Raw genomic sequence first — 22885 nt, forward strand, 5'->3', positions numbered from 1 at the left:
TAATAAAACAGTGTGTCTTCACTGTGCCACTGGCTCAGAGTTTACAGCTCAGGCTTCAGGCTGAAGAAAGGCACCTAAACCATTTGCAGAGCAGGCTTGGCCCCAGAAGCAATAGTGTCATTCACCCAGCTCCATACTCCAGCTACTGAACCATGGGCAGACACAAAATGGCTTTCCTCACAACTGACTGCAATATTATAATATCTGATGCCTGACTAATTCATAATCCAGCTAAACTGCTAAATAACACAGCTGACTATTAAATGTGCAGTTTTCTCTCCAGAAATAGAAAAGAATGTACTGTCCTGCATCATTTCACTTCCAAACAAGCAAACCAACATTTCAGTTCCCGAAACTTCAATTAAACATCAAAATTCTTTCAGAGATCTGGAACTGAAATTATTTATGCTTCCCTCCCAAATCCTGATCTCTTAGTCTAAATTCATTGGACACTGTATGCTCTGCTTCCTTCTTGGCTGCAATTGTTTCCCTACCTATAGTCACTTCTGCTTTGAACATCACCTTCAACATCCCCATCCCTACTGACAAGAGACTTTTCATAATTTTGGAGCAATGCCGAGAAGATAATTACTGCTTATTCTGTTACCCCATTGCAATGTCCTGATTTTCCTTCACTCTATTTAATCACCAAGTAATATTTTCCATTTGTTTTCATTTTTACCCTTTTGACTTTTTGCACTTGACTTTAGATGGCGATCAGCCTTTTTCTATTTTATTCCCTGAAGGCTCACTACTTATGCCTCATACAGTTTCTGAGACTGTTATTTGCTTAGCTGAGAGAACAGAGCCTTTTCCCTACTGTTTTTCCTATTTGGGAAACACGTTTATCATACTTTTACCATATCTGAGTTAGAGAAATTTCTATCCTCCTCCATAATTAAGTCCCTGATTTTCCACTTCAATTTAAATTAGTGTGCTTGCAATCACTGTAATCTGATCCCTGCCACTATGTCCCACCAAAACTAAGGCCAAAATACAAAAATATTGTGTGGCTCTTCAGTGACCACTTCACAGAATAATGGGGTTCTGCTCTTACTGCTTTCTGTTTGCTCTTGTAGCAAGACAACATCTTTTCCCACTAGAAATTGTTTTGGTTTTTTTCACAACCATTTTTATATTAGAGTTAAGGAGTTGATGTCCTCAGTGCCTGTAAACTTGGTATTTCTCTCCATGGTGTTTCAGCTGCATAACGGCAGAAGACCTTCTCTTGAGACTGACACAGGTGCGCGGCTGAGCCGGGAGGTCACTGCGGACAAACAGGTGCAGAACAAGAGATCGGGCAGGGAATGCACCTTAGGGCCGGGCAGTGCGTGCGAGCTCCCTTCGCTCGCAGCCGCGAAGCTCCGGCCACGGGGGGCCTGCACGACGGGATGGGCAGGCGGAGCCCGGCCGCTCCGCGCTCCCTGGTGCCGTGTGAGGGCCGCTCCGCGCTCCCTGGTGCCGTGCGAGGGCCGGGAGCCGCTCCCTGGTGCCGTGTGAGGGCCGCTCCGCGCTGCCTGGGGCCGTGTGGGGGCGGCGCGTGCCCGCGGGCCGTGCCCGGTTACCGTTGCCGGGGCCCGGCGGTGGCGGCGATGGTGAAGGAGACGATCCGGGTGTACGCGCGGGTGAAGCCGCTGGGCAGGCGGCAGCAGGCGGGGGTAGGATGGGAGCTGTGCCCCGGGGGTGCGCTGGGGATGCCGGGGAGAGCCAAGGGCTGGCCGGGGACCCTCGCTCAGGTGCGGGCAGAGGAGCGGAGCTCATCCCCTTCAAGAGGCTCGGGCGGCTGGCGGGGGCGGAGAGGCTGGTACGCGGGTGGGTGTGCGGCGAGAATCTCCTGCTGTCCGAAGCCTTAAGAAGTTCATAAAATCACTAAGTAGAGGAGTTTAGGCTGTAACTGTTGGGGGAGTGGCTGAGGAACTTTCTCAGCCACTGTTACAGAAAGGATCCGCAGGAAAGCGCTTGACACGCGTCACTGGGTTTGTGCAGTTCAGCAGCGTTCTGAGCAAGGGAGAGGAACGTGTTGCTCCTAGTGTGCAGCTGCCCTCCCAAGGGATAATAAAGATAATGAAAGTGTTCCTCAGGAACCGTGCATTTAGGTCTCTTAATTGCCTTCTTGTTTTAAACGAGCTCTTCTCGTTGCAGCCTTCGTCTTGCCGTAGCCTTTCCTAATGTAGTCTTTCAGATTTTTTGGAGAGTTTTGCACTGGGGGGCGTGCTTCGTTTTTTTATAACATTACAGATATCAAAGAGGTTTAGTACGCAAATTATGTCAAAGAGGCTGCACTTTGGTTTCAAGTGTTGTAGTGTTTACATGGTGACAGGATAATGCTGTTATGCGCTGGTTTTGTTGTGTAGTAGTTAAGGGAGATCTGCTCACGTATTCAGTGCAATTTGTAGCAAGTTTTTCTCCAGACAATTACAGGTGCTAAGCTTGAGTGTTGTATCTAAGGGTAACGCTGTTCTGTTGATGACGTTATTCTGTGAATTTGTATCCATCCTTTATTAGAGTTATTCCGTTGATAATGAGGAACCTCTGCCCAGTCTGGAGATTACTGTGCCACGTGACTTAGCAGATGGGTTCATTAATAATAAACGAGAAAGCTACAAGTTCAAGTGAGTAGAAGCCTCATCGTTTTACCTTCTGCCTTTAGTGACTGACAGGGTTATGTGTAGTGATACAGATCTATAGACTCAGGAAAAGTCTAAAATTAAATTATGGTATAGATGGGTTTATTTTTATATAACTCCTGTAACAAGAGGAATACTTCAGGACAGGCTCTTCACCACAATGGGTCTGATAGCATTGGATAAAATTGTCATACTATTGTCTGTCCATTGCAAGTCATTATGTATTTCTAAATCTCATCTCAAAGATTCATTTACCAATTCTTCTATTTTTGCACTTTGTTTTGAATTTGTATATGAAGACTGAATCAGGACTGTATGTTACCTTGTGATCTAATGAGTTGTCCTAGACTGGCTAAAGTCTTGATGCAAAACATTGTTTGGAAACTGTGTTTCAGACATAGCCAAAGCAAAGTAAAAAACCCCAGAAACTGTTGACAGAAATGAATTCTTGGTTTGAGAGTGTAAATATTTTTTAGGAACCTAAAATCAGTACAACAATATCAAATATTGTTATTAAACCAACAGAAAAGCGAGGCAACACTTTAAAATTTTGGTGATGAATAAAGCTAGATATATCATCTCTCATGATGATGTCAAGGCTTTCGTTTTCCAATTCAGTTATGCTTAATTTTTTTATAGTAAACAACAAGTAATTTGTTTCTCTATGCTGTTAAAAAAAGAGAGCTCCACGTAAAAAACTGCAGCTCAGACTAATGCAGTTTTACATCAGCTAAGATAACCTGCTTGGAAAAGAGGACCTGCCCTCTCCAAGTAGATTCATATGCAACACTACCTTAGTCTCTAAATGCCCCCAGCCTGACCTAATGAATGCAGATATTTTTGTCTGACTTTATAATTCATTAAAAACTCTGAGATGCATTTTGAGAAGCCTTATGCCTTACTGTTCTTAAGACAATGCAAGAATAATTGAGTTACTTGACTGATTAGCAGGATAGAATAAATGCTTTCATGTTTTGTGTATTGCATTTGTCTGTGATACTGCACCCACTGCATGGGTTAGCATGGTGCTTTTCTAGACACCCAGTGTCCCTAAGGCCTTCCTACACACCCTGGGAAGTTCTGTGCAAGAATAGAGCTCCAAATAAGGGGGGCAACACAGCAGGGCACCAGCACTATGGGGGGCTGCTGGAACATGTGGATGACAACTTCCTAACATACAGTTAAGACAATCAGGATATTTGCAAACATGGGCAAGCTGTTGAGGGATATTAAGCCTGGAGGTAGCTTTGACTGCAGTGGCTGTGAGATAATGAAATTCAGGACACTGAGAGAAGGGAGTAAGGCAAAAAGCAGGATCACAACCCTGGACATCATAAATGCAGAGTTTGTCTTGTTTGTGGATCTGCTTGAAAGAATTTTGAGACCCATTCCTGGAGAGATGACCAGGAAAACTGGCTGATTTTCAAGGATCACCTTCTCCAAGCTCAAGAACAGTCCATCCATGTGAACAGAAATGATGTAGAGGCAACAGGACAATTGGAACAAGTGGTCCCTTCCAACCTCAACAATTCTGATTCTGTAAAATAACTGCAGATATTTTATATAGAAAGTGACAAAACATACCTAATTAAAAATCTCATTGTGACCTATAGTAATTGTGCAGCAGAATGAAGGAAATGGCTTAAAAAATGTGAGCCTGGCTGTACTGGTGGGATGCTGTATTTGGTTATAGTGTAATCTATTTATCCAGAATTCAGTGTGGTGCCAGTTACAAACACTAATTCTCTTGATGGTTTTAAAATACGGTTTATTTTTTTTCTAAGCCACATCATTTTATCAGAGGATTTTATTGTACAGATCTCGTCAAAGCAGCTCTGTGTACAGCCTATTTATGTACAATAGCACAACAGCAAGCTGTGGTTAAGACTACAGGGAAAACATTGTACTAAGTTATGTAAGCCTAATGATGTAAACATTGACTATTACAAACACAAACAAAAATGTATGAATCAAGTACTGTTTTAACATTCTAAGCAATTATTATTTGCTTAATATTTTCAGATTTCAGAAAATTTTTGATCAAGAGGCAAAACAAGATGTGATTTTTGACAGCATTGCCAAACCAGTAGCAGAATGGTATGTTGTTGATCCTGCTCGTAACCAGGGAAAAGCTATTCCTGCTTTTGTTGTGTTACTTGAAGGAGAGCTGTGAAGTCTTTGTCTTGTTGTAAAAGTGAATTGATGTTCTAGTTTACTAAATACTAACATGTCTGAATCCAGGAGATATACAATCCCCTGAGAATGTTATGCATACTAATGTTCCTTTTTTGAGTCTTCAAATAGCAATGCTACTGTTGCCTCTTTTGTTGTATAGCAATAGAAATCCATGCCCAATTTTTTTTTTTTTTTGGCTGTAATATAAACTGACTTCATTGCCTTGGAATAGTATTTTCTATATAGTTTAATGTAGAGGTAAACCTAATGAAAATTTTATTCCCCCCATATAATTTTCATTAAGCTAGGGACTCTCACTAATGTTTGTGGAGATATTCCTAAGTCTTGTCATTACTTCTGTTTTGACATGTAAGGCACTGCTTTTGGCACTGTTTGTTTTTTTCTCCTCCATTTTCATAATAAAAAAATGCTCATATCTGACCGTTTGCAGAGGCAAATATTTAAGACTGATGAAGACCTCTGCATTTGTTGAGTGGATTGAATGCCACTCTGAAACAGGTGGATTTTTCAATGGAAAATGGATTTTATGCCGTTCTCTTTGCTCAGTTTACTGTCTGTTCCTGAAGTTTGTACTAGTGTGGGACAAAATCCCATGCAGGAAGAAGCAGAATTTCTCTATAGTGTTTGCTTGTTGATCAAACTTGCTGCTCAAAATCCAGACTGGTAGTGAGTTGGGAACTATTACTTCAAGTGCCAATTTCTTTCTCACTCATTATCTGACCCACCTGATGGTTTAAGCCACAATTCTGCAAGTTATTCCTCAATGTATTGCACAGTCCTGTGTTTAGCACTGTAGGAAAACAAACTTCAGCTGGACACTCAGCCTTTCTTAAGTTGTTACAAGGAAGAAAAATATATCCATCTCTTTATAATTTTGTCTTTCTCCCCACTCTTCCTGTTTTCGTCTCTGAAGTCCTACAAAGCAGGGAGGTAATTGACAGTGAAAATGAAAAGCCAGTGAATTTGAAATTTCATTAGAATAAGCTAACTAGACCAAAAATAATGCTTGTTACTTTGTCATCCAAAAGATATTTCTTTGCTTATCTGACATTATAGCTTCACATTAACTCATACACTTAATTTTAAGTATTTCTGGGTTTAATGTTGACTGCAGAAAAAAATCTTTATCAAATTTGAGTGTGTTTGGAAAGAGAACCATTCAAAGTCCCGTTGTTATTGTACTATGGACTTAATTTTGATATGCTGAGCTCTTGTTGAGGATAACTAACTAGTAAGAAACTGGCTACTTTTGTCTCTTTGGAGTGTTTTGCTAGAATATGGATATGTTTTCCAGTTAATGAGTTCACCTGTGCAGTGCCCTAATAATCAGGAAGGGGTGTTCTCCTTTATTTCAGTGTTAGCTGATAAAAGACCTGTTTTATATATTAATTTTCTCTGTTATGTATGTTTTAGTTTCAGGGTTTAGATGTTTTTAAGTACCTGAAAGTACTTTAGTGCTATTAAAATCAATGGTGTTTAGGCAGACAGCTATCTCTAAATATCTCCAAGTCTTTGTCTTTAATGCTGAAATTGACTTATAAAACCATTCTTAATGAAATCAAAATTGCCTTTGAGCATTATAATGAGGTTAAGCTTGTATTCTAAACTATGCCTGTGTTACTGATAATTTTACTCATGCTTTTATAATAGAGTAGACAATAACTGAAGTATATTCATGTTTTTTATCCACTCCCTTAATTTTTTACCTCTTTATAGACAAAAATATAAGTTTCAAAATAAATTCAGAGTCATGAAGTTCCTTGGCTAATGGAGCCTGAACTGGGCCTGAAGTTTGTCTCACTCTGTGGTTAATGATAGCATTTTCTTTTCCATCATGGGAAGAATAAGAATTGCTCTGTTTCTCTTGGAGACCGCAGTTTTTCACAGTAAAATGTCCTTCATTATTTGTTTCTTTCACAGTCAATATTCTCTTGCGTGAAAAAGCTGTTGCAATTACACATGTTTCTGTTGTTGGAGTCACTTTACTAAGGGAACAGATTGTGTGTTTGTGTTGCCAGTGAAAAGAAAGTAGCAGGAAAATATCAATGAAATAGTTCAGTAACATTTTGAGGTTCTTTGTCATGCATTCTTACAGTCCTGAGAAAATTCAGTTAGAGACTTGAATGCTTAGGGGAAAAAAAAATCTTGGGCATTGTTTAACTAAAACCAGAAAGGCAATGCTCAGGATTCAAAAATTTTTCTATTTTGTTCTTGGATGGATGGAAATTGGATGCAACTTTCTTTTCTCTTTTTCTTTTTAAGTAGGTTTTCTTTGATGTTGGGCCACTACTTCTTTCTCTAAGTCCAGTTACATTGTCATCTTGCCTGTGGTTTCAGAGGCACCAGACATTAGTTAGTTTAATTTGCTTCTTCAGTCAAAAGTGCCAGCCTCTGCAAACCATTATAAACAGATGACTTGCTTGAACTTTATTAGTTTTTTTCTGTCCTGGAGTCATCTTACATTGTTTCTTTTCCTTCTAATTTTAAATATATATTCTTGATAATGTTTTTGTGCAGAGTTTAAGAAGCGCCACTAATTCTGTTACTGTATCAAAACCAGAAAAAAATAAATAGCACCCTACTTTAAAAGTTTGCTATGGCTAAGCATTGCTTTAGCCTCACAACTAAACAAGGCTACTCTCAAAATTTCAACTATTAGTATTATGTTTATGTATGCAACCAGAAATTAAGTAGAAAATGCTAACTGTTTTGAATTCATTGATTTTTCAGTTCTAAAATGAACTGAAAACTCAATGTTTTAGTATTAGATTTCTTGGTTTTTTAAATAATATTTGAAAATATTTTCAGTTCTCATGCAAATAAGAATTAGCTTAGCTGTTCATAAACCTAATGTCATCACCTATGATCTTTTGAAAAATCTGATGGCCTTGGGGATGATGCTCCCAATTCTGCAGGTTCTGGTTTCTTATGGGTTATATTTATCCTAAGAATTAGTGTCTGTAATATATAAACTACTTCAGTTGACTCTCAACTGGTTTTGTGGGGCTTCTTTCTGCTGTGTAGTCTTACAGAAAATGTAGTAAAAACATTTTTATTAAGAGCTATTTATTTTATACCTGGATATACTTGCCACACGATGTTGAAAGTAGTGATCTGCCTCACAAAGACCTGTAGAATCTATATAGAGCAAAAGGACACATTGTTTCAGATGTCATCTTGAAAGAAATATAGCCTAAACTTTCCCCTAATTGAGAAATTAGCAATGCTTGCTGTTCTTTCTCAAAGTGAGTACAATTATGAGGCAATAAAAAGTGAGAAGTGTCATTGATATTTCTTCTCAAATGACTGTTAGTTGCTTGTTTGTTTTGACATAAATTGTGCAATTTAGAGTTGTTCAAGAAGGTTGCTTAATTTAAGTTAGTTTGACAGCTTTGATTCAGAATATCTTTGTGTCACTTATGTTATAGTGTTTATGGTGAAATTCTAAATATATTTGGAGATCTTGGTCAAAACAGGAAAATATATTGCTTTTTTTTTCCCCAGTAGGAAAACTTCTGAAATTTCTAAGGAAACTTGCCTGCACTAATTCCTCAAAACTGTTGCATTCAAATCAGTTTTCTTTTTTAAAGATGAAGCATTACCAATTTGGATTTGTTCCACAAATATGGCAAAGACATAAAGAAACAAGAAGTCATACTGCGATACTTTGTTTATTTTAATTAAAAGAAACTTTAGTTGGACCTCCAAGTGTTAGAAGATACCCGAAAGCTGAGTCTCTGTGAAGACAAATTCTCCTCAAAACTTATTTTCCAGATCCTTGAAATTAGGTTCTTCCTTCCTTTTATCTTCAGTATAATTTGAAAGGGTGAGAAGGGGTGGAGGGGGGCTGGTTTTGCCAGGATTTGGTTAATTTATTTTTTAATATCGATGAATTGAGGTTTCATGAGATAGAAGGAAGGAAAATGAGAGACACTGATTAAAAAAAAGTTCAGATCTGCAGGAACTGACATAGAGAGGGCCAACAGTATCCAAATATCAGAGATACTGGTGACTTCTGCTTTTTTCATTAGTCTAATGTTTTGTAGTATTGAATATTTGTTTTGACCACATGCTTTTATGCTACTACACATTTAAAATGAAGATGGCAGAACTCGGGTAAAAAAAATAATGTGAAGCCAAAATAAACTAAGAAAATAAATAAGCTTTTAAGATCCAAGTTGTTCTCAGGATTTTCTCTTACCTACTTAAAAACACATACAGAATTTAGTCTTACTTAATAAGCATTTTTCATTGTTTTATTTATTCATATTATAAAATTTTTGTACAAAACTTTCTTAACCTATTAGAATAATTAAGTAAGAAGGGATCTCTGTAGGTCATCTGGAACAATCTTCTGAGGAAAGCAAGTCTGGCTTCTAGGTCACATTTCTTGGGCTCTTGTCCAATAGAGATGCAAAAATGTCCAAAGATTGGAATCCCACAATTCATCTGAGAACCTGTTCGAAGGCTTAACTACTCTCACTGTGAAGAATATTTTCCTTATACCCACTTGGAGTTTCTTCTCTTGCCACTTGGGACCTCAGCTTTGTCTTCTACCAGTGTAAACCTCTGGGAGGAGTTTGAGTCCATCCCTAATGATCAATTGCAGAAGGTGGTAATTAGGTACATATAAGGCTTTCTCTTTGCTAGTTTGATAGGACACAGTTCACTTGGCTTCTTGTGCATGACATGCTGAATTCAATTGGTTCTGGCAGGCTCGTTCCAGTTTCTTAAGTGTGTTTTTCATCTGCTGGGGAGCCCAAAAGTGGGGACAGAACTCAAGGAGCAGAGTTTATTTCTTTTTTTTTTTTTTTTGCTGATTTTGAAGGTAACTGTTCCGTTTGATTCAGCAAAAATGGTGCAGCAGCAGAGGAAGCAGAGTTCTTGGTTATACTTAGGCAAAAGCCTCCCTAAAGTCTCATTAACAATGAGCACAGAAACAAATGAAAAGTTGTGTCCGTAAGCTTTAAATAGAACAAATGATCTTCACTGGAAATTAAAACAAAATGTAGTCAGAAAACCCAACCACAATAGAACAACCTCAGTCTGCTTTCAACCTCTGTCTACTGTCACTGGGCTTTTACCACTATTTATATTGTCTCAGATAATCAAGGACAAAGTACTGAATGATATTTTTAGACTGTAGTAACTACCTATAAATTGTCTAGCTCTCACTTGAGGAATTTCTCACTTGAGGAATGTTAGAATGTTGTAAACATAACATATCTATCAATTTAGGTGGAATTGCTTCCATGAGTTACACTTCTGTATCACACTATATTTAGGAATTAGACAGCTTTCAGGAATGAGACAAGGCGGTGGAGTGACTGGAAGTGTCAGTTGATAGTTCTGTAACAGCATTCATTTACATAGGAGTCTGAACTAAATTTTCAAATTGGAAGTTCTGATCTCACTGTGCATGTTGTGAAATCACTATAATTGCAAGTAAGTTAGAACATGCAAGCTACTTGATAAGTGAGTGAGAAGCTTGAGGGGGAAAAAAACCACATGGTATTGCTCTCATTTACATTAATGTAAAAAATTGTCCTATGCTTGATAATGGATAGTTTCTCAAAGTCCAAAGTGCAGAAGAGACCACATATCATAATTAATTTTTCACAAAGCCAAAACTCATTTTCTTGAACAATCATCATTACATATGCTTTTGTGTAGCAGCACTTAGGTTATTAAGTGGTATTAACGTTTTACTGAAAGTGGAATATATAAGGAATATTTGCTTCAGCCTTCTATTTTTCTATGTCTCTTTTTCAAAACAAGAGATGTACTAAAATTAAGAGTATTCCATGTTCATTGGGAAAAAAATACTTGTAGAATGTATGTTGGGAGTTTCTAAGGTATTTGATGTGCTTTTAATGCATGCAGATAAGTTCAAATCCTATAGTATGCTCAAGCATTTACAATGGCAAAAATTTGCTGCATCAAATTTTTCCCCTAAAACTCAGTAACGTACCGGAAAGGTGGTCATTGAATCGAATAAGCTGTGGATCATGATCTTAATACTTTCCAGGTAGAGAATTCTTTCCCAGTTGAGGGAAAGTATCCCTTAGTATTCTGGTTAGAAAAAATACTAGGAGTACTGAAATTCCTGTCTCAAACACTGCTGTTGGGGGATATTTTTTAGTAGTCTGTGTCATAGCTGGAGGTAAAACTTGAACATTTTTAATTTAACCCATCATGTTGCTGCCATAATATATGATTTGGTTTATTTAGCAGTGGTATCAAATCAACCTCCTTAGTTGGCTGTGTGCACAAAGCACCTTTTGCTTGGAGAAGGTGTCATTTAAATCTAGGCAACATAGAGAATATATTCAATGCTTTCTTTTTGTTTCAAGTTGTTGCTGTTTAGCTCTGTAAGGTGAAGCACAAGCTTTTGTGTTGCTAGAAACCAACACTAAGTTTTCAGTGCTTGATCAGAAAAGAAGCATTCAATTCTTTGGGTAAAATGTAAGAACAGATCTAATCCTTTTCTGAATTATAATCATCTTGAAGAGAACATATAATTTGATGATAAATTATAATGCAGAATAAAAGAATAAAGAAGATTTAGGCATGTAATAAACAATAATTATTCATACTTTGGGAGTTGCTTGACTGCAATTTATGCTGTTATTTGCTTTTTTCCCATGCACTCTCTTATTCTGTTTTCCACCATGCAAAATCTTTTTGCACAGTTTTGTGTTGTTCAATGATATTAACTTTTCTAAGGAGACTTTCTTATTGCATAAATACTTCTTGAGTTTGTAATACTTGTCAAACAATCATGATATTTCTTCAATATTTTGCTTTAAATCAATTTTTCTTACAGTGATCAAAAAGACAAGACTAACATTTATCATCCCACTCACCTCAAGATGCAGAAAACTTATGTAGATATGGTTACATAGATGTACATTTATAGCATATCAAACATTATTTTTTTTCTTACATTCAGTTTTTTAACATGTGAAGCTTCATATGACTTGACCACGTGTATTTTCACTGAAACACAAAAATATTCAATTTTAAAATGTGTATTTACCAAGTGTTGATGTAATTATAATTTATGCTACAAAATCTGGAAAACCTGATATTCTGATATCATGAGTTAAATCTAAAATATTGATCTTCTATTTGTTTCTTTGAATTGGCAACTGACTTTTTGGGGCCTTTCTTGACAGTCATGAAACAGATCTTCCACACATTAATAAGCCATGAAGACAGCTCAGTATATCAAATAAGATTGAAATGCAACTTTTTTCAGACCTGTTGCGTGTCCATGTTTTCCCTGAAGTGTAATGGTTTTTGTGGAAATCTTAGCTTAACAGAACTTGAAGTCTTTGCCAGGTTTCTTTGAGATTTCCTTATATGCAGAAATTCAGGTCAATGAGATTTGTCCCCATTCAATGCATCTTATTGTCCACAGGTATGAACTTGAACAAATCAGACTTACTGCTCATGCATGTGGCAAATTAAGTTTTCCTTGACATATTTCATTTGTCCATGTTTTCCAGATAGAAACATGGAATATGTGGTTATAAGCAGTACAAGCAAAGCCAAATCAACGACTTGTTAGAAACTGACTTTAATATATATTATTCTTTTCTCGTAGAGAGTAAGTCTATCACAAAGTGTTACAAATATATGCCTGCATGTTTTAGTGAATAATGAAAATGATCCCTCTCAATTCTGTAATAGAATGAAACAAGCATACAATTTTAGGGAAGATTTTGAGCGTTGTATTTTAAAGGGTTTTTTTCTCTGTAGTAGGTGCTTTTAGGTCTCTCTTGGTATTGATAAAAAAGTAAGACCCTCCAGTAGCTCTGGTAATCACAACTTTGGTAAAATATGCTGGAGACAGATTTCTCCAACAGTGTTTTGGCTAATCTGTCTGGAAGTTGTCCATGAACTTCTGAACAGGGTGTTCTACAATATTGTATAAATGCATGAAAGATCTTTTCTGCAAAGCTTCTCCTTGGATTATGGGTCTTTAATATGTTTTGTTTAAAGCAGTATAGAGACTACTTATTCAACAAAATGTCTTCTTAACCATGCCAAAATTCATCCTTCAGAGAGGGGAAAAAAAAAATCTAGGTATTGTGATAACACCAAGGGTGCATGACTGAAAATACACTTTTAGTGTATGATATTTATTTATGCATATTTTTAAGTCCTCACATGACTACCATCACTATACATGTGAACCTGTGTAGTTTCAAATCCTGAATTTAACAAAAATTTGGGACTTTTGTTCAGATACTCAAAGAGTAAAAATGCAGACTTTGTGGGAACTGACATCTTGCAAAGTAGGTTTTACTGAAAAGGCAGAAAAAAGCTGCTGATTCTCTACCAATCTTTCCTAGTAAAGAATCACTTCCACTGTTGGGGACAGCCTTAATTTGCAAGTGAGCATCTTTGAGGATTCCTTTGGTGGATGCTTTAGAAGATATGCTCTGCTCTTTTCTTGTTATAATGGATGTTGCCAACTTTTTTGGTACCTGCTGCAGTTATATTTCAGGATGAAAGAGACCATATGTATATCCCTCCCTAGCATCTGAGGGACCCATCAGTTTGCCAAGGGTAATTATGCAGTACAGTTTGATGTTGTTTTCTTAAACAGCATTTTATGGGTGGCTAACAGTTTATGAAAGTTTTTGAGCTTTTTATTTTCCTGAGGGAGTTGTGCATCTTGGGTCAAAAATACTAGATACAAATCTTCAACTTCCTGAGTATTTAGTAAGTAGGTATTGATGTATTGATTGTTTTGGTATTGGTCCATCTAAATATAGTTACCCTTTCAGTGTTAAACTCGTTGGGAAAATGACCTAAAAATAGATTGATGGAGTTTTGGTTGGAATTTTTTTCCTTGAAGTACTTAGAAGTGAAAAAGAGCCAAGTGTGTCTCCAACAACTATTTCCTATGTTGTCCACAAGGCTCATTGCTAAAACATCCTGTATGGACATTGATTCCAAATGAAGTTACTTAAAATAAGTGTGAATAAGACACATCAAAACTGGATTTTTTACTTAATCCATGTTATCACATATGGGCCTTCAAAATTGATACTGACTAATATTCATGCTATTATACTTAGAGTGGTAGTTATATCTCTTCAGTTTTGAAATATGTTTTTTCATAAGTATATATGTATGCACAAACTTTTAACTTTTGTGTAGTTCATAAATTTAATGTTCTCTCCACAAGCCAATGCAGTAGAGGCTGTTCATTTTCACTGCATCTTCCCCTCTGCTTTTTTCAGGAGGCAAGATCTGTACAGCTTGCTTCTGGGCCAAAGGACCTTTGTCAGTCTTGCCTGAACACCTAGTCCCTTGTCTCTTATTTATCAAAGTATTTTGCTTCTCAGACTAAGAAAGGAATTTGCTCTCCATCCTGTCCTCATGGAGTTGAATGTTGCTCTTAGAAGGCTTTGCCAGCAGTTTCACTGGAATTATTGCTTGTATTCTTTCCTTACAGGCTTCCTTAGCACCTCAAGCAGGCTGTCCTTAATTGACTTGGTGGTAGTTGTAATACACTCTGAATGAAAGAAATGCCTGTTGTAAATATGGACAGGATGCAGTTATTTGTATATAATTATACACACACATCTAGTTACTCACACATAAATTTAGAAAATAAGGTTGACTTCTGGCCGAGAATTTAAAGAACATAACTGTGGAATCAAAATCATCTATGTAATGCAATATTAAGATAACCTATAATTACATTGGTTTAGAAGAATGCGTTATTGACATGGATATGTTCACATTTTATGGGCGGTCAGGGTTTTCCAGAAAACTTTTCAGAGCTGTGCTGATGCACTGCAGAAAATATAAGAATATATATGAATCAAATAGCAAAAAGAAAACTCACTGACTTTTGCAGCTGTTTTGACAGCATATGGTATGTGACATTTTATCCTGTGTTTACATGTGAGGTGATTCTAATCAACAGCTTTTTCCATACTGGTTAGAAATCAGAATACAAACATGTTAATAGTTTGCAGCCACACGTTTATTAGTTTTTAACACATTGCAAGACACACCTTTAAAGAAGAGGAGTAAGAAAATTTAACAGCCCCAGTTGCCAGCTCTGAATAGCCAAAGAGCTCATCTGTAGGAGCTGAAGTGCAACTATAGAGCATCAGAGCAAGGTTCCATCTAGCGCACTATGTTGTCTCTGACAGGGACTAGCAGACAATGCTCAGAGGAACAAAACAAAGTAAGCATGTAGAGCTCCTCCTACATGTATCCTCTTAGTCTTTAGTTATTTGTAGTTTAGTGACTTTGTAATTTCTCTGTGATTAGTAGCCCTGAAGAAAAATGTTTTGGTGATTTAGTCCAATTTCTGCTGAAGTCTGTGTGACATTTTAACGTCCAAAACATGGCATGGCAAAGAGTTGCACAGCTTAACTACAATTTACTTGAGGAATCATTTCCTCTTGCTAGGTTTGAATCTGCCATGTCTGAACTTCTGTTGATACCCCCTACCTTCTGACAACTCATTACTGTCGTCAGCATTCAGATATTGTGACAGTGGGCACTAGAAATTCCTAAGATAGATGAATGAGGTGTTTTATCATAGTAGTTGTTTTGATTTGTAACATCTGGAATCTAATATCTATATATATTCCATCTTTGTGCATTTTGGGAGCAGATGTTCGCTGTAGCTCCTTTCAACATGTTTCTGGTTTTGTCTTTGACATCCTACTGTAATGGATTAAAATAAGCAATTTGGCAACTACCCAAGCCTTTAAATAAACTTTAATAAGTTGGAGAATCGTTGCATCTCTTGTGGCGCCAGACCAGCAGCTATCTATATACATGTTTCTTTTCCTCTTACACAAGGGTTGTTTTCCCTCTTTTTATTTATTAAAATTGTAGTTTATTTATCACTTCTTTAAACAAATTGCACAAGAATAATTTTTACTTTTCGGTTTGTTGAACAAAATGGGTAGGTCCTTAAGCATAGTAAATCCAATCAGAAATTTAAGATGATTAAGCTTATCTACTGTTTAGTGCAAATAAGGTGGAAGTCAATGGTGGCGTGGTGGAAGTCAGTGGTGAATTAAAGAAAGATATTTGAACTGGACTTTCATTAGGCACTTCTGCAAACAGAAATAAGAAGTGTGAAAAAGATGAATCTGAATGCCATTTCATGCTATGTCATTAACAGCTATTTTGTCTGTTCTATCGAAGCTTCTTGTACAGTCATATTTATAACAGAAAAGTTTGCTATTACCGATGTGTGTTTGTGCATTTTCTTAGTAAAGGAAGATTTTATTACACTGATTTAAGCACATGTTCTCCTGCATACTCTTTTCAAAGCATAGTCTGGTCATTCAGTATAGTCATGGTCTCAGAATAAAAGCTGGACCCTGGTATAACAGTATCATTACATGAGTTTCTAACTATAATGTAGTTTTCTCTTTTTGCATTTAATGAGGTTCTATATGAAATATTTCTTGATTCTCCTACTGTATGAATAGCACAATTCTAGACATCTACAGTCTTTAAAGAGATTAAATATCATCCTTGCAGAAAATCATCTGCCATACTAAAAAGTATGAAAAGGTAGTGTAAATAGTAATAAGTATGATCAGCTAATAATGGATTAAGTCAAGGCATCAAGAAATCCTTCCATCCTAGATAGTTTAAATTCTATAGAATCTAGGGTATAAATATTAAAGTGTACTCTTGTATTACCAAAGCTAGTTGCTATGCAATTTAGAATTACTGTTAGTTGTATTTTGGTTCTATACAAAGTTGATCATGGACAATATATTCTGCCTTAAATGTTAATTATCTTCCTTTATATAATTGTATAGTGTTTTGGCTGGATACAATGGTACTATCTTTGCATATGGTCAGACAGGCAGTGGCAAAACTTTTACCATCACGGGAGGAGCAGAACGTTACAGTGATCGAGGCATCATTCCCAGGACTTTATCTTATATTTTTGATCAATTGCAGAAGGTATGGAACATTATTTTCTGTTAATTTCTAATGTCTGGTTTCAAATATTTAACTATTGCTAATGCTTGTTTTTATAAAAGTATTAGTGGAAGTCCTAAAACTAATGCTTAATAAAATATTGAACTTGACACGGTACTTCCTGTGTGCAAGAATGTATTTGTAGTTGTTTTGGCTATCTGGTTTATTGCAATAGTCTGAAAATTATGGGCATCATTGTGGGGGGCTTTTGTCTTTGTAAAACCCAGGGTATTTTTAGTTGGTGCAGCATACCTTCAGGTCACACAAGTTGTTCTCCTTGTCTAACACTTATATCAGCTCCACTCTGGTTTTGTATTGCATGCATTGCATTTCATTTTTGACTTTTTATGTGATGAAATGAGTCAATAAGTGAAAGGATGTGCCAGAGTAAGCACACTGATTTTTTTTTTTATGTTTATTATGTTTGTGAGAAATTTAATTTTCTTTTAGTGTCTGAAATACTTACATGAGTCAACACAGTCAATTATTCCAGTACTTTTATAATTATAGGAGAAAGTGAAGAGAGGAGTCTGGTGTAATTTATGTTTTGTCTCTTCATTTATTCCACCAGGCCTATGACTCATTAATCTTCACATTTTAGCAAAGCTATTTAATTAAGCCAATTTAAATATTATTTGCCATTAACATAAATCATTCTGCTGTACATTTATAGTCTTTCAGTTGTGTACTACAGAATACCAATCTGTTTGCAGAAGGGTATATGGCTTAGTCACACTAACGTGCCCTGTCTCAGTAAGGGTTAACAAAAGTGAATAACTACTTTGGCTCTTTGGAAGTATGGCTTTGGCAGGTAAATGTACACAGCATGTGGCAAGTGCACAAAAACTTGCCATTGTAGGAATGGAAATGAAAAAAACCCACATGATCATGTTGTCTTAGACTTTCTGCTGCACTCACACAACCTCCATGGATTACTTTTGTAGTGGAAAGTAAACAGGTTTATCGTGGAATTGCCAACAACAGTGTTAACACACCAACATTCTTTTCTAATATTAATTATGTAGTAAAGAAAAATAGCTAGATGAGAATTAACTAGTATGTTTGTCAGATTCTCAACACAGAAATACGAATGTTTCCCATTTCAGACTCTGGGTTTGGACAAAAGTTATACTTAGTTACACTTATGGGGCTATTTCAATTTTCCTGCTTCCAGATCATTGTTTCATATAATCTTTTTTCTTAGTGCATTTTAAAGGGCCTCTTCTTGGTGTTTTATCTTTCCTCTTACCTTTCTTTTCATATCTCTCCCCGGTTGCATTTCTTTATACCTACAACTATGGTTTGGAAGGTGCTCAAATAGTGGACAAGAATGATTTGCCTTCTAACCCTAAGTAGGATGAAACAGGAGAAAGTGAAATCAGGGACATGAAATACAAGACTTGTTAAGCTCTTACTTGGACAAAGACAGCACAATTTGAAACCAAAGAAACAAAATTGGAGAACTAAATGAGAAGCACATCAAAACCTTTGTTTTTAATAACATTTCCTTTTAATTTAGAAATTCTCCTATTTCCATGGCATCCTGTTTGAACTGTTCCTTACTACATTTTTTCCATCCATCTGTAGTATATCTTTTAAATTATGTCCCTTGAAATAGTGAACTGTCATAACCAATTAAAAAAACATAGGAAATAATTATTAAATGAAAGTGACAAGTTACATCTCAAAGTATTTTGCAAAAAACCTGCAGTGGATTGAATTATTACATTTCAACTGTGATATCAGTGCTTTCACAGTGGTTTGTTCTGCTGAAAAAAAAAGTGACTGTTTTTTTTTATTCTCTTTTATTTCTTTAATTTTGGAAATCATAGCCCACTATTTTGAGGTTTATGTTGTTTGGATTTGGCTTTGGGGCAGGGGAAAATTGTCGGCAAAACTCAGTTGTGTTAAATTACTTTTTGGCAATGTAATTTACCAAAAGAATTGTGATTGCAGAGAACAGCTGACATCATATCGTATGCAGTGCTCTAATGTTATGATGAAGAGAATGAAAACCAGTATGTCACTGATGTTTCTAAATTAAGTAAATCTTATTTTTGTTGCTGTTTTTACTTTTGCTTTGTTTTTTTCTTTAAGCACAGTCTTTCTATCCACAATATGAGCATTTACCTTTTTTAAAAAAATCTTTTTTTAGTGCAGAAGGGAAAAATGCCATGTTGCATAGTTCTGTAAGCAGCTCGCATGTTTAAATATATACAGACTTTTTAAAGTATACAGAATCAATTAAAAATCCCAGACTAAACTCATGGTAATAGTGGTTTTTGTGGGGGATTTTTGTTTTAGTGAATGTTGTGTGTGTCTCTATTTTGGTTGGGAGCTTTTGTGGGTTTATTTTTTTTTTCCTCTTTCTTCTTCTTGAGTCCTTGTATATATGGTAACACAAAACATGAAAGTATCAGAAATTGAACATGTGCACCATACCCATGAAAAGAGACAAAGTGAGAAAGTGACCTAGAAGCCACAGAAATAAATTTGTCTTCTAATCTACCTCTGACTTCTGTTTATAACGCTATTTTTTTTTCTTATCCAGGATAGCAGTAAAGTGTACACAACTCATGTTTCCTACTTAGAAATCTACAATGAATGTGGTTATGATCTGCTGGACCCAAGACATGAGACCTCCAAAATGGAAGATTTGCCGTAAGTAATAAATACAGAAAATCATTAAAACCAAGAGGAATAATTTTCGTATACCCTATTACATTGTTTAAGGACTTTTTGAAATTGTGCTACTGATCTCAGTGTTAATTTAATCAGAATACTTTTTTTTCACGATTCTGTCAACAGTGCCGAAATGTTTTGTTATTTTGCGTGTAGGGTAGGGAGTAACCAAAGGTGAAAGGTTACTGAAAGGTAGGTGTTCACTGCTATGATGCAGAAGTGATCTCTTGCAGCCACTGACAAGAAGGTGCACTTGTTTTTCTCATGGCAGCCTCTCTCTTTGTATGGCACGTATGACTGCATGGGGCAGAGACATGGAACAGATGGTATTTCCTTACAGCAGTAATGAGAATCTCTCTGCTTCTATTTGGGCCTTTTACTTCAAGGATAAGTATTTTTCTAGAATATGCAATTGTGAAATAAGGTAAGTTACGACTAGAAAATAGGCCACAATAGTAGCTCCAAAGAATCGTATATTTCCTTCAGAAAAGATGGTTGTTATAATAGTAGTCATTGATCAGACACTAGCACCTAGTGATTGGAGCAAGGTAGTAAACAAAGGTTTGTAGATCATGAATGCTCCAGCTGATGATGTTAAAGATGTCCAATTTCTAGGAAATCCAAGTCCTAGTCTCCAAGTCTGAGGTAATAGTTTATAGTCTGTGTTATTTTTAAATAGCTGAGCAAACACTAACTAGGTGTGAATAAGTGAGTTGTTTACTGGATTCACAAGTACCCTGAAATGATGCTGGGCACCATGGATTTTATCATTCGCCATGATAGTAACAGACACTTGTAAATAGCAATAAAATCACTGCTGATACAAGAGCAGGAAACATGCTGAAATTTTTCAGTGGGACAATAAAAGAAAATCAATAGAATTTTATTTTGAAATAACTAATTATGTTATTCACATGTTATTAAATTTTATTTATTACAAAATAAATAAAATTTATCTTTTTCTGTTTATTAAAAACTTGCAGCACAACATTTTGTGTTTAAATGGAGCTTTGTTTTTTCATGCAGTATGGAGTATCTAGGATATGTATGTACAAAATAGTTTTCAAGATTGATCTTTATGAAAGAAGCTAGTCTAGAGATTAGGAAAGCAGCAGACAAATGCAAAGTGTGGGACTGGGCTGTGAATTGGTCTAGTTGTTTCAGTTTCTTTACCTGAAAAATGGAAGTAGAACTTACTGCTTTATGACACATCAGTGCTATGAAGACTGTGTGCCATTACAGTGTCTTTCATGATGAAGTTTAGGATTATAATCTAATTTATCTGCTTCCTGTGGCATTCAGACCAAAATTTTAGTCAGAGGCTAGTTTGCATAGTATAATTTAGTGCTGTGTCCATTTTTGCATGGACACAGAATAGTAAATAGTATGTTTACTTATTAGATTTAATGCTATCAAGTTATTCACGTTTATTAGAGTAATAATTTCATTTATTAGGTAATTTGAAATATTTTATCTGAACTCATTCAATTTAACATTTTATAAGGCTGAATTTATCCAATTCACAGAAACTGAATTTTAATAATATAACTGCAATTTTGAAACAGATATTTGGGATCACATGCTCTGGAAAATGTCATATTTTAAAACTAGGTACTAAATATTTCCTAATAATTGTGATTTTTAGAATCCTCCAATTAAGCTTATGTATAGTGATTCACTTAAACTAAAGAATAGTTCTGTGTTGTGTGTAAGGTTATTTTAAAACACAAAAGTTGATGGATAATTTGATTGTAAATTAGGAATAAAGCATGCTGGGATAGTCATAATTACCTGTAAACTTGCATAGTGTATACTACTGCAGGATGAGTTGTAGTAAGATAATAAATTTTTCTCTACAGAGTAATATTACTGAGTGCTTTAAGGTTTTAACTGTACATGGGCATTATTTCCACTACATTGTTTATCAAGAAAATATGTTCTGTAAACTAAAACTATACCTACATAAGTCACATTTATTATGTGTAAAAGTATTTAATTAATAAAATATGTTTTGTTTGTTTTTTAATATTGTAGTCTGGGAATTCAAAACTTTAAAATTTCTAGTGTCATTCTGATCTAAAAAGGGAGCAAAAGTTGCAGGAATAGGTGGTTGCATGATTAACTATATTTCAATTACTTAAAAGATAAAGTAGAGGTTACTTATAAGTAAATAATATTTTAAAATATATCAGGTGTTTATCATCTAATATATATTTCTGGAGAATTTTATGTGCTTAAAACCTCTTAATATTTCAGTGACAGTAAGCAAAATACAAAATAACTTCAAGTTTGCTTGAAAGCCTGTGTTTAATGAGAATATTAAAAAGAATTTGGTTTTTGTACATTAAAGGTGTCATATTATATATAATTTTCTGTTCAACCCCACAGTGGATCATCTAAGCTTTGAGCACCATAAAAAGCCAAAGGCTTTTTACAGCTTCAAACCGTATGTTCTTGGGCAAATATTGGCAGTCAGTGCTGATACTTTCCTAAGTATTTAAGATGGACAGGAGGAGTACTGAAGAAATGTGTCATTTTAGAAGAATAAGCAAAATCATTCGTTAACTTCATGTGATGTGCAGATTGTTCTGGAATAGTATTGCTATCCATATTCTTGCAAAAGAAGGGGATGTAATTTCAATGAGAAATTGAAATATGTACTTCTGACCAGCAAACTCTTCCTATCTTTATGTTACCATGTTCAATGTGGGGACTAAGCACAGACTGCATTCAGGTGATAGAAGTTGTGAAAGGCTTGTGGATACATGACAGACTTGTTGATAGTACTTGAAAAATGAGACATTGAAACTGTATTTGATGCTTAAGGCAAAAGGAATAATACACATTTTTTAAATTGTCCATTATATTTAAACATTACATGATTAGACTTGGAATCTCAGCTCCTGAAGTCAAGGTTTTGTGTGTAGCCCTACTTTGTGTGTTCTGTAGACTATGAGATTTTCATCTTAGCACTGCTTACTCATTTCATCTGAGTCTGCCAGATGAGGAAGGAGGAGGGTCTCACAAAAACCACTATTTTTCTGTAAATAAATTCCTGAGAAATGCATGAATATGGGCCATATAGCTACACATATATGTATGCATATACAGATTCCTGCACAGAACTATGAAGAAATTGAATTTAATATTGACAATCTAATTCTGTTTGTAGCTGTAGAGAATTCCATGTTTCTACAAGGACATTATGATTGTTTTCAACACATAAAGGTATGAAATAATTGCTGTAAAACAAAACTGGTAGAAGACTATTTAAGTACTTACTGCCACCTTATGTTTTGCAGGAGTGTTCAAATTAGGAATACTTTTCTAAAGCTCTTAATTTGCTGTGCATTTATGAGTGAGCCTTTTATCTCCAACAGGTTCTTGGTTCT

General features: G+C 35.7%; 1 protein-coding gene across 6 annotated transcripts in view; it reads left to right on the forward strand.

The window, feature by feature from the left end:
- The first annotated feature begins 1414 nt into the window (after positions 1-1414).
- Positions 1415-22885, forward strand: part of KIF6 (kinesin family member 6) — a 160356-nt gene continuing 138885 nt past the window's right edge. For 5 of the 6 annotated variants that reach the window (XR_011679349.1, XM_071428240.1, XM_071428261.1 and 2 more), the window contains exons 1-5: positions 1415-1736; positions 2506-2612; positions 4650-4724; positions 16646-16793; positions 19363-19472. Coding sequence is in view for 5 of the 6 variants with exons in the window: in XM_071428240.1 (XP_071284341.1) it covers positions 1593-1736; positions 2506-2612; positions 4650-4724; positions 16646-16793; positions 19363-19472 (584 nt within the window). In the remaining variant the exon portion in view is untranslated. The remainder of the gene's footprint in view (positions 1737-2505; positions 2613-4649; positions 4725-16645; positions 16794-19362; positions 19473-22885) is intronic. The other variant, XM_071428269.1, reaches the window with a different exon arrangement.

Source organism: Agelaius tricolor, unplaced genomic scaffold (assembly GCF_023055355.1).
Source record: "Agelaius tricolor isolate 1412-34295 unplaced genomic scaffold, bAgeTri1.0.p SCAF_1, whole genome shotgun sequence".
Taxonomy (NCBI): domain Eukaryota; kingdom Metazoa; phylum Chordata; class Aves; order Passeriformes; family Icteridae; genus Agelaius; species Agelaius tricolor.